The sequence below is a fragment of the Ictidomys tridecemlineatus genome, chromosome 9 (genome assembly GCF_052094955.1).
Source record: "Ictidomys tridecemlineatus isolate mIctTri1 chromosome 9, mIctTri1.hap1, whole genome shotgun sequence".
In the NCBI taxonomy this organism is placed as follows: domain Eukaryota; kingdom Metazoa; phylum Chordata; class Mammalia; order Rodentia; family Sciuridae; genus Ictidomys; species Ictidomys tridecemlineatus.
The window spans coordinates 1,249,830-1,265,107 of NC_135485.1; the positions used below are offsets into that span (position 1 = coordinate 1,249,830).

At 53.0% G+C, this 15,278-nt stretch overlaps 1 protein-coding gene across 7 annotated transcripts in view; it reads left to right on the forward strand.

Moving 5' to 3' along the window:
• Nsd2 (nuclear receptor binding SET domain protein 2) overlaps positions 1 to 14,865 on the forward strand; it is a 75,180-nt gene extending 60,315 nt beyond the window's left edge. For 6 of the 7 annotated variants that reach the window (XM_078020844.1, XM_078020848.1, XM_078020846.1 and 3 more), the window contains 5 exons: positions 923 to 1,039; positions 8,839 to 8,980; positions 9,202 to 9,308; positions 10,322 to 10,526; positions 11,684 to 14,865. In XM_078020844.1, the coding sequence (XP_077876970.1) occupies positions 923 to 1,039; positions 8,839 to 8,980; positions 9,202 to 9,308; positions 10,322 to 10,526; positions 11,684 to 11,955 (843 nt within the window). In that variant the 3' untranslated portion in view covers positions 11,956 to 14,865. Of the gene's footprint in view, positions 1 to 922; positions 1,040 to 2,991; positions 4,804 to 8,838; positions 8,981 to 9,201; positions 9,309 to 10,321; positions 10,527 to 11,683 lie in introns of those variants that run through there. The other variant, XM_078020849.1, reaches the window with a different exon arrangement.
• The last annotated feature ends 413 nt before the right edge of the window (positions 14,866 to 15,278 follow it).

The window sequence follows — 15,278 nt, forward strand, 5'->3', positions numbered from 1 at the left end:
AAAAAAATTCTTTTTTTTGAAGTTATTAGTGAATTTTGAAAAATGTTGCTTGGAAGATACCTGTCGAAACTAATGCTTGGGCTGTGGCAGAGGGCTTGCCTAGCATGTGGGAGGCACTGGGTTAGATCCTCAGCAACACATCGAAATAAACAAAGGCATACTGTCCATCCACAACTACCCAAAACCAAAACAGAACACACAAATACTAACACTCAAACTCCCTTAAAGGGTGCCGTCAGAATTCTTACAGTTGCTACTCTAAGTGAGCAATTTCTGAGGTGACCTGCAGCCAGCTCTTCAGGGGCATCACCAGCAGGGGGAGGAGATGGGAGTGCTCTTGGTTGGTCCCCGCCGCCTAGGGCAGGGCTGTTAGTATATGCCAGGGACTGCCTGGCCCGCCTCCCTTCTCAGGCTGAAGGACCAAGTGCATCCAGGATGTGGAAGGGCAGATGGGCTGCTTGTCTTGCTGCTGCCTGGTCCTGGCCTGCTTTAGCATGGCCCAGGCAGGAGATTCCAGACCCCAGGTTCACGTCCAGTACCTCCTGCAACTTCGCTCCTTCTCCTGCCTCCACTTGTTGAGGAGTCTGGCAAGTTGAGCCATTTTTTTCTTTTGTGGGAATCTGCATGTGACAGTGACGTAGATGGACATTGGCCTAACAGACGTGCTCCTCAGAAGAAAGACACCAAGGAAGGAGGCTCGAAACGCTGCTGCCTCAGAAACACTTGAATAAGTTGGTCATTGACAATCTTTATTCATAAGTGTGAGGTCACTTGGACTTACCAGAACTGATAAGCACTCTGTGGGGCCATCCAAGAGCCACCACGCCTATGGTTTCATGTCCACTGATGGTGACATAGCGTGTTGAGCCTGACACGGGATGGGCCCAGAGGCTCTTCCTCACCACATCTTTCTGATTTCCAGGGAGAATTCGTTAATGAGTATGTTGGCGAGCTGATTGACGAGGAGGAGTGCATGGCGAGGATCAAGCAGGCACAGGAGAACGACATCACCCACTTCTACATGCTCACCATAGACAAGGTGACCGGCCCCCCGCTGCAAGGTGGAGGGCTTGCCCAGGGCTGGGCCTGCCCAGCTCTGCTCCTCACTGCCTGTGTGCTGGGAGAGGAAGGTTCACAGAGTTTGTGCCTCTTGTTGCCAGTAAGCCACACTTAGAAAAGTGTGGCTGTTTTTAAAAGACTAGGTTAATAGTAGTCCTTAAAAACCAGATAGAAAATGATCAGAGGCAAAAATTTCTGAATTCATAGAAGTCAGAGATGTGGTGATACCTGGAAAAAAGAGGACACTATGGACATGAGGATGGTTCATGGGGCCCTTTGGGCAGCCCTGGGAAAGGCAGTAGGTGAGTCCTAGGCTCCACGTCATGTGCCACAGGTCATGACCCTAGGCCTTCAACATAGCCAGTGTGTGCTTCGTGATCAGAGCTTTAAGCAGGCAGGGGTTTGAGTGGTGGGGCGGGGCGGGGCGTGTTGGGAGCTATAAATGACATTTTGAAAACAGTCAGGGAGTCTGTTTGGACAGGAAATTGTTTTCTTTGTGTGTGTGTTTTGGGGGGGTGGTTCTGGGGATTGAACCCAGGGCCTTGTGCCCACAAGGCAAGCACTCTACCAACTGAACAATGTCCCCAGCTCAGGAAACTGTTCTTGATGTTACATCTCAGGTGCAGGAGGTGCCAAGGCCCAGCAAGGGAGCGAGCCTGCGATGGTGCCTGGAGCACGCATGTGTATGTCAGATGCACTGGGTGGTGGCCACATACACCTTCAAGGAACCAGGGAGAAAATGGGTGTGCAGCTGGTTGTGGTGCACACACCTGTTACCCAGATGCTCAGGAGGCTGAGGCGGGAGGATCTCAACTTCAAGGTCATCCTGGACAACCTAGTCAGAACTCAAAAAATAAAAAGGGCTGCCAGGCACAATGGCGCAGGCCTGTAATCCCAGCAGCTCAGGAGGCTGAGGCAGGAGGATCATGAGTTCAAAGCCAGCCTTAGCAATGGTGAGGTGCTAAGCAACTCAGACCCTGTTTCTAAATAAAATACAAAGTAGGACTGGGGGTGTGACTCACTGGTTGAGTGCCCCTCAGTTCAATCTCTGGTACCAAAAAAAATAAATAAATAAAAACAGCTGGGGGTATAGCTCAGTGGTAGAGCACCCTGGGTTCAATTCCCAGTACTGCCCCCTACCTCCCCCAACCAAAAAAAAGCAAGCAAGAAAATTGTGTCAGTACATAGATGCACACGTGTTTATGTCCGTGCTCACGTGCAAGAGTTGAGAGAAAGCAAGCAGAGTAAAATGTCGTACTGCGTGTGAGAGTAGGTGCACAGGGGCACTGTGCTATTTCTTTTTTATGTAGGGTTAAAATTTTTAAAACAAAATAATTGGTTGAAAAATCTGTGGGTCCTGGGACTGGAGAAGCGGGTAGCCCTTCCTCCTCCAAGTTCTCAGCACTTGTTGAGACCTCCTCTGGGACCAGCGACAAGGGCTTGCTGAGAGGCCTGGTGGCCACAGTGCTAAGAAAGGGTTCAATAAATTTGTCCCAAAAGGCAGCAGATAGCTTTTTATTTGGTGTGTTTTGCGGGAAGATTATTTTGTTAGGAATTAAAACTGTAGGGCTGGGGATGTGGCTACAAGTGGCTCAAGTGGTAGCACGCTTGCCTAGCATGCATGAGGCACTGGGTTCGATTCTCAGCACCACAAAAAAATTTAAAAAAAGATAATATGTCCACCTACAGCTAAAAAAATAAATATAAAAAAAAGAAATTAAGAAATTAAAACTGTAGGCCTGTGCCTTACTAAATTTCAGAGTCTGAATTTCAATGACAGGAGTGTAGTAGGAAAGGCCAAGTCACACATGGAGAAGAACTGAAATCATTCATGGTGGACTTGACCTGGAAGAAGGGGCTGGAGCAAAGATGCAGCCATGATGTGAGATATGCTCCGAATGACCAGACTGGTGCGTTTCCTCTGAAAACCAGGTGGAAGTGGACACAAGCCCTGCCAACACGTGTGCAGAGGGTGTGACTGTGAGCAGGATCTTCACCGAGGAGCTGCCTGGTGTGGCCACTGTGGACTCTCGAGGGCCTGCAGCTTCCAGGGAAGGGCCTGGGTGGTAAATGGTGTGAATTCTGTGTCAGTTTCAGGTCTCAGCATACCAGCTTTCTAGTGCCCACCTCCAGCCTGTGGCGGCAGCTGCATGTATCCCTAGAGCAGCCTTAATGACTCATGTTGCTTGGGAGATGTCTATTAAAACTGACACTCGGGCTGTGGCTGTAGATCAGTGGCAGAGGGCTTGCTTGGCATGTGGGAGGCACTGGGTTAGATCCTCAGCAACACATCGAAATAAACAAAGGCATACTGTCCATCCACAACTACCAAAACCAAAACAGAACACACAAATACTAACACTCAAACTCCCTTAAAGGGTGCCGTCAGAATTCTTACAGTTGCTACTCTAAGTGAGCAATTTCTGAGGTGACCTGCAGCCAGCTCTTCAGGGGCATCACCAGCAGGGGGAGGAGATGGGAGTGCTCTTGGGTGGTCCCTGCAGCCTAGGGCAGGGCTGTTAGTATATGCCAGGGACTGCCTGGCCCTCCTCCCTTCTCAGGCTGAAGGACCTCACCAGGCAACTCCTAAGGTCCTGCTCATGGTCACACCCTCTGCACACATGTTGGCAGGGCTCTTGTCCACTTCCACCTGGTTTTCAGAGGAAACGCAACAGCCTGGTCATTCACAGTGTGTCTCACATCATGGCTGCGTCTGACTGATTCAGGAGGCCTGTCTGGCAGCAAGGACCCTGTCCTGGACACCTCGAAGAGGAGAGGGTGGTGCCTGCTGCCCTTGCTCCTCTGCTCAGCCCTCCGCCTGCTGCCCTCCCCGCCTTCCTCTTCTCTTTTCCCTTCAGGGAGTCAGATATCAGAGATCAGGACATTCAGAACTAGCAGCACAGAGAGTTCCCGCATCCTCCCAGGGATAGGTGCAGGCTCAACAATGACTTGGGAGACCCAGGCCACCCTTGACATAGACACAGCACATAGCACACTAAACAAAACACACTGACAACAAACAGCCACTTGGGGGAACAAGGAGAGTCTGATTTCCAGAGTTGCCGTGTAATGAAGACTGGGATGTCCACTTTAGGAAATCACGAGGCCTGCAGAGAACCAGGGAAGTATGGCCCGTTTCAAGGAAAAAAATAAACCAATGGGAACTCTCTAAAAAAAAAAAACCATTGGCAAATCTTTAGACAAGGTCTTTTTTTAAAAATATTTTTTAGTTATAGACAGATGCAGTATCTTTTGTTTATTCGTTTTTATGTGGTGCTGAGGATCAAACCTAGTGCCTCACATGTGCGAGGCAAGCGCTCTGCCACTGAGTCACAAGTCCAGTCCCTAGACAAGGCCTTTAGAATGACTACTTAAAACTGTCTCTAGAGCCAAGTGTGGTGTGCACTCCTTAGTCCCAGCAACTCAGAGGCACGGCAGGAGGGTTGCAAGTCTGACACCAGCCTTAGCAACTTAGTGACTGTGTCTCAAAAAAATAAAAGAGGCTGCGTGCCCATAACCCTTTTTATGGACACACCTCTCACTCTGTCTCTCTGTCTCTCTCTCTCTTTCTTTCTCTGTCTCTCTCTCTCACTCACTCACTCACTCACTCTATCTCTCTCACATACACACACACACACTCATGGATGGGGATGTGACTCAGTGGTTTAGTGTCCTTGGGTTCAATCCCTACTGCAAAAAAACAAAAACAAAAACAAAAAAAAACAACAAAAAAACCCCACAAAAGTAGAGAAGTCTATAGATGGAGTGGAGGGGTGGTGTGAGGAGAAGGTTTCAGGAGTCTGGAACAGACATCATTTTCCTGATGAAACTTACCAGGATTTGAGCAGGGTAAAAAACAAAACAAAACAAAACAAAACAAAAAACCGGCAGATGGTACTGTTACACTCTGTGCGTGTACCAGTCTGTAGTGACAGGTCCACCGTTAGGTATAACTGTAGTGCACCGACAGGAAAGTGGGGGAGCAGAAAAGCCTGCAGGATGCCCCAATTGGAGAGGGAAACCGAGCACGTGGCAGGCACCACAGACAGGCTCGGTGTGGGCAGCCTGAGGCCCCGAGCACTCGAGGACAGCTCTTGTCTGGCATTTTGTGGCCTGCTGACCTCCTTACTTCAGACACACAGCTGGCCACAAACAGGACTTAGCCCAAGTAATAAAGGAAGAGAGGAGAGTTGGACTTGAGAAGTGGAGTCTGTGGTGTTCCAGGGAAGTCAGTCCAGCACCATCAACATGGAGAGCTTAATCGCAGGGTTGAACAGAGACCCCTTTGGTAGTTAGATGTGAAATTCAGCGGCTTATGAGACTCAGAGAGTGAGATCTTGCAGAGGCTTCTCAAAACCGCCTTGGTGTTCAGGGATGGGATACAACATCCACTGCCTGGACGCAGTTCAGCCTGGTGCGACTTTAGTGTCACATCTGCAGAGAAGTAGGTTGAATGTCAGAAACAGTGCAGGCTGAACCCTTCCTGAAGCAGCCACTGAAGGGTGAGTACCCAGTACCCAGGAGGACAAGGGGCAGTTGCAGCAGCAGGACTGGTGTGAGTGGGCTCTCCTGCTCTGACTGGCTCTGTCCAGGCTTTTCTGCCAGAGTTGCTGGGGGCATCTTGTCTGCAGAGCTATGGCACCAGCCACAGAGCTCCTCAGTCTTAGGACACAGACTGCAGATACCTTAACACCAAAGAAGTCAGGTCTTTGAACATGAGGGAGACCCCAGACCAGTGGATGGGCCTCCAGCTCTTCCAGGACCCATAAAAGGAGGGCAACTCTGGCAGGGCTCCTTATACTGGCAGCCCCCACCTGTAGCACCAGGGACCCCAGGGGAGAAGTTCTGACTCCCTGGAGCCGCTCATCAGGTCCTAGGAAAGTGCTGTCCGGACCCTTTCTCAAGAGCTGTGACTGCTCAAAACCCCACCCCGGACTCTGGGCCTCTGCCCTTGGTGCTGCCTCTTTAAATCCTGTGGCCTCCCTGGCTCATGGCCTTCGTGTGGCCTGTGTGTCATTGTACAGCATGTGCTGTGTGGTTTGGAGTTTTGTGATTGAGACTGAAGTGGAATAAAGAGCTTGCAGTTGCCACGGTCACAACTTCCAAGCAGAGTTGGTGGCACTTGGGGAATCGAAGCTGATGAACTGACATAGCTGGTGGATTTACTGTTGTCCAGTGAGTCCTGACGTGGAGAGACCAGGAACACAGGTCTCAAGGTGCTGCCCTCACTGGGTCAGGGCTCCCCGGTCAAGGACAGCAGTGCCCCGATCCTAGTGTTGTCTTGCTTCTTGCAGTAAGGTAAATGAAAACAGTCCAAGAAAATTCCAGAAATGACCCACGTGGGTCGTCGCCAGCCATTCTGTGCAGTGTGCTAAACTCTTAGGCTCTCCCACTCTGACCCATCCCTCTGTCCAGAATGTCTACATGTGGGGCCATGACTGCCCTGGTCATGTGCTCACCTCCTCCAGAGGCAGGCTGTGCAGGAAGACACCCCCCCAATTCATGTGGGCTTCAGAGTCGTGGGGGGGGGTCTTGGGCTGCGTCTCCATAGGGGGTCCTGCTGTCCTGAAGCTCCAAGCATGCTTCAGAGTGGACGGGGTGCTTTGGGGGAGTGCTGCTGACGAGAGTGGTGTAGAGCGGGGAGGGGGTGGGGTGGACACCGTCCCTGACCTCGTGGTGGACTGAGGATGCTGATGGGGGCGGGCAGCATAGGCAGTGTGGGGAAGCCAAGCAGAGCCACGGGAGTGGTGTGTGTGGAAGCATCCTCAGGGTCTCACTGTGGGCCAGGTAGTAGGACGGTGTGGTCAGCACACAGGGTCACAGGGTCTCCACTGTGGGCACTTCATGACCTCGGTGATGGCTTCCCTTTGCCCCGTGCTTGCTGGGCTCACTCCTCCAAGTCGTTCCAACCCACCCTCTGTGAGCAAGAGAATCAGGATTGGTTTGGGGTGTCCCACAGACGCAGGACATCACAGCTGCCAGCACAACTGATGCTAGTCCAGCCTCACTTAGGACTGTGAGAGTTCCCTTTAAGAAGGTAACTCTGAGTCCACATGGAAGTCAGCCTTGGACCTTGCCTTGCAGCTGAAGGCTGGGCGTGTCCTGGGGGGTCTTGGAGCTCTCCACTGCATGGCATGTGGCTGTGGGAGACCAGGCCCTGGCCCAGGGCTGTCCACTTAGCAAGTGCAGGTGCCTCCTCACACTGCACCTGTATTTTTCAGATGCACTGAGGGGCAGGGAAAGCTGGGTCAGGGTGCTGGGCAAAGCCTGCACGAGTGCAGCCAGGGGTCCTGGCTGAGATCTGAGAATTTTGTGGAGAGGTGCCCTGTGATGAGGGTCATCTGCGAAAGGTCTGACGTTTTGAATGGACAGTGTCTTCAGATAAGTAAAGCACAGGTACAAAGGAGGAGACAGTGCTGAGTCCTGCACTGAGCTGTGATGTGCATGGCCAGGTTCTGCCCCCTGCATGAGGCCCTTCAACGTCCAAAGCATGGTGGGGGAGCCTGAGTGCCCCAAGCCTGGGTGGTAAGTGAGCCCCAGGGACCTCAGCATCAGCACAGTAGAGAGCCTAATAGTTCACCGTGGGCGGGCGGATGGCGCCATGCCTGCCTGTCAAGGAACGTCCTGAACACCTTGCAGCTATGGGAAGGACCCAGAAACTCAGGCTAGAGTTTTGCTGTACAAGGTTGTTACATCTTGTATAGTGAGCATCTATGTTCTGATCTTATTTCTATTTTTGTTTTTGAGACAGGTCTTGCTAAGTTGCTTAGGGTCTCATTAAGTTGCTGAGGCTGGCCTGGAACTTGAAATCCTCCTGCCTCAGCCTCCTCAGTCACTAGGATTGCAGGTGTGCACCTCTGTGCCTAGCTTTCTATTTTTAAAGAAACAACCAGTGTGGCTAGATTGTTAGGGGTGAGAGAGCAACAGGGTCCCCTGGAGAGGCACCCAGGGCTGTGCCTCCTCTGCACAGAGCTCTTGGGCCCTCGACGTGGGTCAGTGGGCATCTGTGGACATCTACTCATCCCCATTTGCACCAGCTCAGAATTGTGCCTCTTAGGTACCTCTGACAGAACAGGGACCCACCAATTGTGCAGTTGGTCTAGCTGTTGCCATGGTATGTAGCTGGAGTCTGAGCGGCTGTCTGTCCTCCCTGCTTTTGGGCAGAGGTGTCTCTCCAGAGTGGGCCACTATAGGTAGATGCCATTACCCTCTTGCCACGGGAGCCTGGGTTTCAGTGAGATAATTCCCAGGGCCACAGTGAGCTTGTATTTCTGATTTCCAGGGCTTCTGTGAGAGTGCTTTCTCAAAGCCATCCATGCTGTCCCTCCCTCACTAGCCAGCGTTCGGCTCTTGTGGATGCCGTCAGTCCCTGGCCTGCTGCCTCAACAGATGCCTCTTTATCTGTGCAGTCGGCCTGGCTTTGTGCTTGGCCTGTGCTTGGTTGGGCAGTCTGGCTGCTGCCTGGCAGTGACGCTCATGCGCCTGCAGCTTGTGCATGTCCTTGTGCATGTCCTTGTGCAAGGTGGTGCAGGTGTGGGCTGGCTTCCCTTTGCCCCGTGCTTGCCGGGCACACTCCTGAGTCGTTCCAACCTACCCTCTATGAGCGAGAGAATCAGGACTGGTTTGGGGTGTCCCACAGACGCAGGACACCACAGCTGCCAGCACAACTGGAACTAGTCCAGCCTCACTTAGGACCGAGAAAGTTACCATTAAGAAGGTAGCAGTTGCTCAGAGTGGAGCCATCCGCTCAACTTTTTTTTTTTTTTTTTTACCCTGTAGGATCGTATAATTGATGCTGGCCCCAAAGGAAACTATTCTCGATTTATGAACCACAGCTGCCAGCCCAACTGTGAGACCCTCAAGTGGACCGTGAATGGTGACACGCGAGTGGGCCTGTTTGCTGTGTGCGACATCCCTGCGGGTACTTGGGGACGGAGTGGGCACTCCTGGTTGTGTAGGCAGAAGTGGTGGCTGGGCACAGGCTGTGGGGGGGTGGGAGGTGGTGTTTTGATCGTCTGTTTCGTAGACCTCAGTGGTGCAGTGTAGATGTGAGAACGGCCGGGGACCCTGCAGACTGGCTGTGGCCCCTTGCACTGCCAGGGCGGGGGGCTCTACAGTGTGCTGTGTCTTCTCTCCTCACAGGGACAGAACTGACTTTTAATTACAACCTCGACTGTCTGGGCAACGAGAAAACAGTCTGTCGGTGTGGAGCCTCCAATTGCAGTGGATTCCTTGGGGACAGACCAAAGGTAAGGTCTTTGTGACTTCCTTCCATGAAGCCCAGGTACTTCTTAGCTGCTGGTGGCCTTACCGTCACAGGTATGCCTTTAGGGGACAGCATTCTCTTTGAAGGGGCTTGTGCTATGGGCTGAGGCTTGTGCTGTGGCTGTTGCAGCCAAACACCCCACAGGTGATGACGGCCAGATGGTTGGGTACAGGGCATGAGCAGGGCCACAGCACCTCAGAGCTCTATGGGAAGGGCTGTCTTGGGCCTTGCCAGCTCCTGGTGGTGGCCGCAGCCCTCCTTGGCCTGCACAGGCATCAGCCAGCCTCGGCCTCCTCCCCCAGGTGTGGCTGTGTCCAGACCTCCCGTCTTTATTGTGGTGCTGGGCACAGAGCCCAGGGCCTGGCCTGGCCTGGCCCATCACCTTGTCACCAGCCGTGCTCCACGCAGGGCCCCGCTCCAGTGGGATCTCACCCCAGCTGCATCTGCAGCAACCCTGCTTCCAGCAAGGCCACTTTCTGAGGCTGCAGAAAGAGGCTGCAGGACACTGGTCGGGGCAGTCACTTCTTCCCAACTGCAGAACCTGGCCTGAGCCCAGCTTTTGAATTGCCACTGCCCTCACCCGTTCCCTTCACAGGGGCAGCCTGGCCTCTGGGTTCTCCCTCTTCTCCCGCAGGCGAGCCTGGGGCCCTGCGCCCCATCAGCCAGTCTAGCCGGGGCTGCATGTCATTCCTGGAGGCTGCCAACAGCACTGGGCTTATTCTTGGCCAAGCTCTTGGCGGTGGGCCAGATGGGCCTGCGGGTGGGGGAGCTGTCTGGGTGTGGGCCGCCCATCTGCAGGTGACCTGAGTGTCTTCAGAGTTCCAGGAAGGCCCCACGGCCCCGCCCCTCTGGGGCTCTTTGATTCCCTACTTCCTCTTGGAGTCTGCGCAGTCCTCTGGTTTCTCTTTTCCTGGGTGCTGGGGATGGGTCTGGGGCAAGCGCTCTGCCTCAGGCATGTGGCTCTTCTAAGTGGACTGTACTCCTTTCTGACTCTAGACCTCAGCATCCCTTTCTGCAGAGGAAAAGGGCAAGAAGACCAAGAAGAAAACGAGGCGGCGCAGAGCCAAGGGGGAAGGAAAGAGGCGGTCTGAGGACGAGTGCTTCCGCTGTGGTGACGGTGGCCAACTGGTGCTGTGTGACCGCAAGCTGTGCACCAAGGCTTATCACCTGGGCTGCTTGGGCCTGGGCAAGCGGCCCTTCGGTAGGTGCCCATCCAGGGATGCTGCTCTCACTGGACCTCTTCTCTGTTGAATGGGCCTTGTCTGTCCAGTAATAGGTTGGTCATTTGGGTGGTGACTGTCTCGGTCCAGAGGTCCTGCCAGAGCCCCACAGGGAAGTCCTGGAGCCCACCTGGGAGTGGTGCCCTCCCTCGTGTGTGCCAAGAGTCCACTGCAGCAGCCTCAGCTCCTCTGGCCTCCTGAGTTGTACGGCATCCTTGGCCTGGCTGCACCACACCTTAGTCCCCACCAGGATGTGCGGGGACACTCCCCAGTGACCCGGTGCACCAGGAGGAGCTGCTGGGAGTGCATGGACCACATGGTCATTTGGAGGAAGATGAAGTAGGCCTGTCTCCTGCCACCCCTGCTATTTCAAAGCGAGTGCCAGCACCAGGGTGAAACTGCTGTGGTTTCAGAAGAGATTAAGAGACCTTCTTGCACCTGAGGGACAAAGATAGAGAGAAATAGTTGCAGTGGATGTGATAGCTACCCTTAACCTAAAGTCCTTTTCAGTTTAATGCCAGAAAGGCCAGTGTCCAGGCAGAAGATGCCCTTTGAACAGGCAGCTGCAGAGCAGGGAGGGCGCAGGGTGGGAGACCAGGCAGGGCTCACCGCAGGGAGCTGCCTCCTGGTCCACTGGTGGCCCCCATGCTCCAGGCCCTGGTACGCGTAGTAGCAGCCTTTCTTTGGCAGTTGGACAAAAACAGTGTCCTGTGCTAACTTGCATGGATTTGACTGGACAGTTTTGTTTTTAATATTTTAAGTTGTTGGTAGACCTTTGTTTTATTCATTTACTTATATGTGGTGCTGAGAATACAACCCAGTGCCTCACACGTGAGACAAGTGCTCTTCCACTGAGCCCCAGCCCCAGCCCCTTGACTGGACAGCTTTAGAAATCCTTTCAGCCTGGATTTGATGGTACACACCTGTGATCCCCACTACTTGAGAGGCAGAGGCAAGATCTCCCGATCCATCGAGAGTTTGAGGCCATCACGGGCAACTTATTTTTCTTGTAAGAAAAGTAAGGGGGCTCAGTGGTGGAGCACATGCATGAGCCTCTGGGCTCAGACCCACGCAAGTGAGCCCTGAAGACCTGGTGTGTGGCTGTCCCTCCTGTTGCTGACACTGTGCTTTGTTGCAGGGAAGTGGGAGTGCCCCTGGCATCACTGTGACGTGTGTGGCAAGCCTTCTACCTCGTTCTGCCACTTCTGCCCCAATTCTTTCTGTAAGGAGCACCAGGACGGGACAGCCTTCCGCTCCACCCCGGATGGGCGGCCCTACTGCTGTGAGCATGACTTGGGGGCAGAGTCGGGCAGGAGTGCTGAGACTGAGAAACACTTTCCAGAGCCCACCAAGCCCAAGGGGAAGAGGAGGAAAAGGAGGTGTTGGCGGAGGGTCACGGAAGGCAAATAGCGCCAGGTGGCGGCATGGTCCAATCCAGGGGTGGCGTGGGGCGGCCAGCCCTGCCTGCAGGGAGGGAGAGCATGGCAGCGCCCTGGGACCCAGTTGGCAGCCGCCACGACAGACGTCCAGGCCTCCTAGGGAGGGAGCGCCTCCCCACCGAGCCACCTACAGCTGTGCTGTCTGCACTGACAACCTCCCAGCCGTGAGCTGGACAGTCGGACAAGCCAGCCTGGGCCAGAGCGCCAGGCCACTGAGGCCCTGCGGACGTCCGTGCTCCTTCCCAGGCTCTGTTAGGCTGAAGTTGCTATTGAAGATTAATGGGTGTGTGAAATGTCTTTATCTCACCAGAAGCGTGTAGAGTAGTGTTTTCTGCAGGGTCCCTGCTCCGCCCCACGCCGCTCGGCTTCTGCACAGCGCTGCCACCACTCAGGAGACGGGACTCAGGCCCTGGTTCCCACAGACCATGGTTCTGATCATTTTGCTCTTTGGAAACAGCTTTTTTTTTTTTTTTTTGTACTAATGTGAATTTTTCCTTGGAATGCTTCCTTCCTTCCCATCCTGGTGACAGGCTGGCCCCCTGGAGCGTGGAAGTGGTGGTGTGTTGCAAGCTCTCCTGCCGTCGTCTCTCTGTGGGTTTGAACCCAGTGCTGGTAACACACCTGCCTTGGATGTGCGGGTCACGAGGAGTGGCCTGTGTTCATAGTGAGCCACTTCTTCTTTGGGTCTTTCTGAACACACTAGGTTCTAACCCACATTTGAGGGGAAAACTTTGTATATTTTTTTTTCATTTGGATTTTTCTTTTTAATCTGGCTTTTATTCTCAATATATTCTTGCTAAACCTGTTTCACAAACCACCACCAAATGAAACGTGTGCTCACTGATGCGACCCTGAGTTCTCTTTCAGAGGCAATGCATTCAGGGCGTGTGCCAGACTGCTGAGGGCATGGGGCTGCAGCAGGACTCCGTGGCTGGAGTGAGCCTTCCCTTTACTCTGTGGGCTCACTAGCCACGCTCCTCTCGCATGCTCTCCAAGGGCACCACAAGCAGCAGCACATGGTCTACGGTGGTCAGGCCTGGAGATAAAATTGGCTCTTAATTATTGAAAGACCCACAGAGAGAGCTGAGGAGTACTAAGTTGTCTCTGGAAGACCTGGTCCTTTCTTCCTGGGGATGCCTCTTGTTTGTCCTGGGGAGCATGGAGCACCATGAGAAAGGGGGAACCTGCAGGCATCCTGCAGGAGGGGGCGTGCACGGGTGGCAGGTACTGCTTTCTGTAGAGGTCTTTCTTGCCTGCAGCTGTCCTACTGCCCTGTGGACCCAGGACTGGCTGCTCTCCAGGGCTATGGCTGCACTCGGGCACCAGGTGTATGGGCCTGTTGGCCCAGCACCACCCAGTGGGAGGAAGTTTACTGACTAGCAGCCATCCCTTTGCTTTTCTCTAATCATGGTCCCCAAAAGTAACCTTATCAAGGACCAAAAGAATAAGCAGCTCTTCAGTGGGCTGTGGCTCCCACATGAGCAGGTCTACCAGTCAGGCCTTGGGGGTTCCACTTAGGGCCTAACTCCACTCAAACTGTCCTCAGAAAATGCTGGATTTGGTTCACAGATTTTCTGCTCCTTATGCCTTGAATTCGGAAGGCTATTCGGTGACAGGCCAGGTAGCATCCCCATATGCACACAGCCCCAGGCTCCTCAGATGGGTGCCCACCAGTGTTGTCACTTGTCCAAAAGATACCTTCCTACCAGCCGAGCGAACATGAGAAGTGGTTTTGCAATGCACTTTGGGGAACAGATTAACTTATTTTTATATTGGCAGTAAAGTTTTATGATTTTTAAGTCACTTTGATATCTCCAAATTAAAGTCAAGCTTCCTAAAGGAAATGCTACAAAAATGTTAAATGATTCCCCTTTTCAAAAACAATGAGCAAATAACACTAACTTTGAGAATCTCTATTAGATCAGTTCATAAATCTGAGTAAAACAGGGCCTTGGGATAGTGGCCAGGCATGTAGCCATGACTGGTGCTCCAACCTGCCCGAGTTCGTTCTGAGTCTGGGGGAGGATTTGCTTTTGAGGATTTGATGGCTTCCCAGACATCAGCTTCAGTTCTTTCTTGTTAATGTGAAGTACAACATGGAAATCAGCCGGATGCCCCAGTATTCTTGGCATCAGGAGTCAGCCTCGACCTGCCCTGTGCACACCCCCATGCATAGGCAGCTCATATGTGCAAACCTGGTGCCTGCCCATGCCAGCACTGGCCTGTGAGGACAGGGGTGGCCCACCATTGTGTGGTCACTTGTGGGGAAGTATGTCTTGCATGAAAAAGTAGTGAGGATCCAGCTGTCCATCCTTGGGGACAGCCCTCCTTTTCCCCGTGATGCCTCCCCGGCCTCCCTGGGTCCCGGGGTGCACACAGGTTGGTGCTCTTGAGGCCTCTGAGATGTTTTATCATGACACCTGAGCCATGATGTGTACAGTGCCCGTATTTTAGAACCACCTTGTTTTCAAGGATTCAAGAAACGTGTCGTCTTAATTAAAGTTCCCAAACAGTTGTCAGTTGCAAATATTTTCATCTGTGAGAGGTGTAGCTGGTGACTTGGTGGAGTAGAGCACTGTCTGTTGGCGTCATGGTGCCACTGTGGCCTGTCGAGCCGTGAGATGCCGCTTCAGAATGAACCAACCCTCAGTGAAGTGTGCCTGTCAGAGTCTGAGCTTCACGCAGGTACAGGTTCCTTCTAGGAACACTGGGTGCTATCACCAGGTTTGATAGTTAGACTTTAAAACTTGAAATTTTGGGGGGAATATACTGAAATATAGATTTGAGAATTGCCAGTTGGGGAAAAATAGCATTTAAAGTGAAAAGTTGTGTTTGGAAAATTGTGTATGAGTATTTTTGTATTAAAAAAATTTCAAAGGCCCTCTCCTCACTTATTTGCTGTGGGACTGTGTTGACTTTCCATCTCCCGCTGCTCTGGGTTCCCAGTCCCGCCCAGGGAGGCTCCTACCTCAGGAGTCGATTCACCTCTGCCTGGCGGGGGAGGAAACGGTGGAACCCTGGGAAATAGGGAACACCGGACGTCGGAGAGGGAATTATGATTTTGGGGGGAGGAAAAAAAAGTTTCCTTCCTTCAAAAATATTTTGGTCCCAAGTGCCAGTCAAGGTGAAAAGGTCTGAGGCAGTCTGTTCCTCTCCCAGCCAGCCCTGCAGCTGGGCAGTCCCAGGGCCCTCTGCTTTCCCAGTAGGGCCTGTGACCACAGCCCTTGCCGTTGGTGTGACCCTCATGCTGACACCCACCCTCCTGCCTGGAGGAGCAGGTCCCCGGAGCAGGGA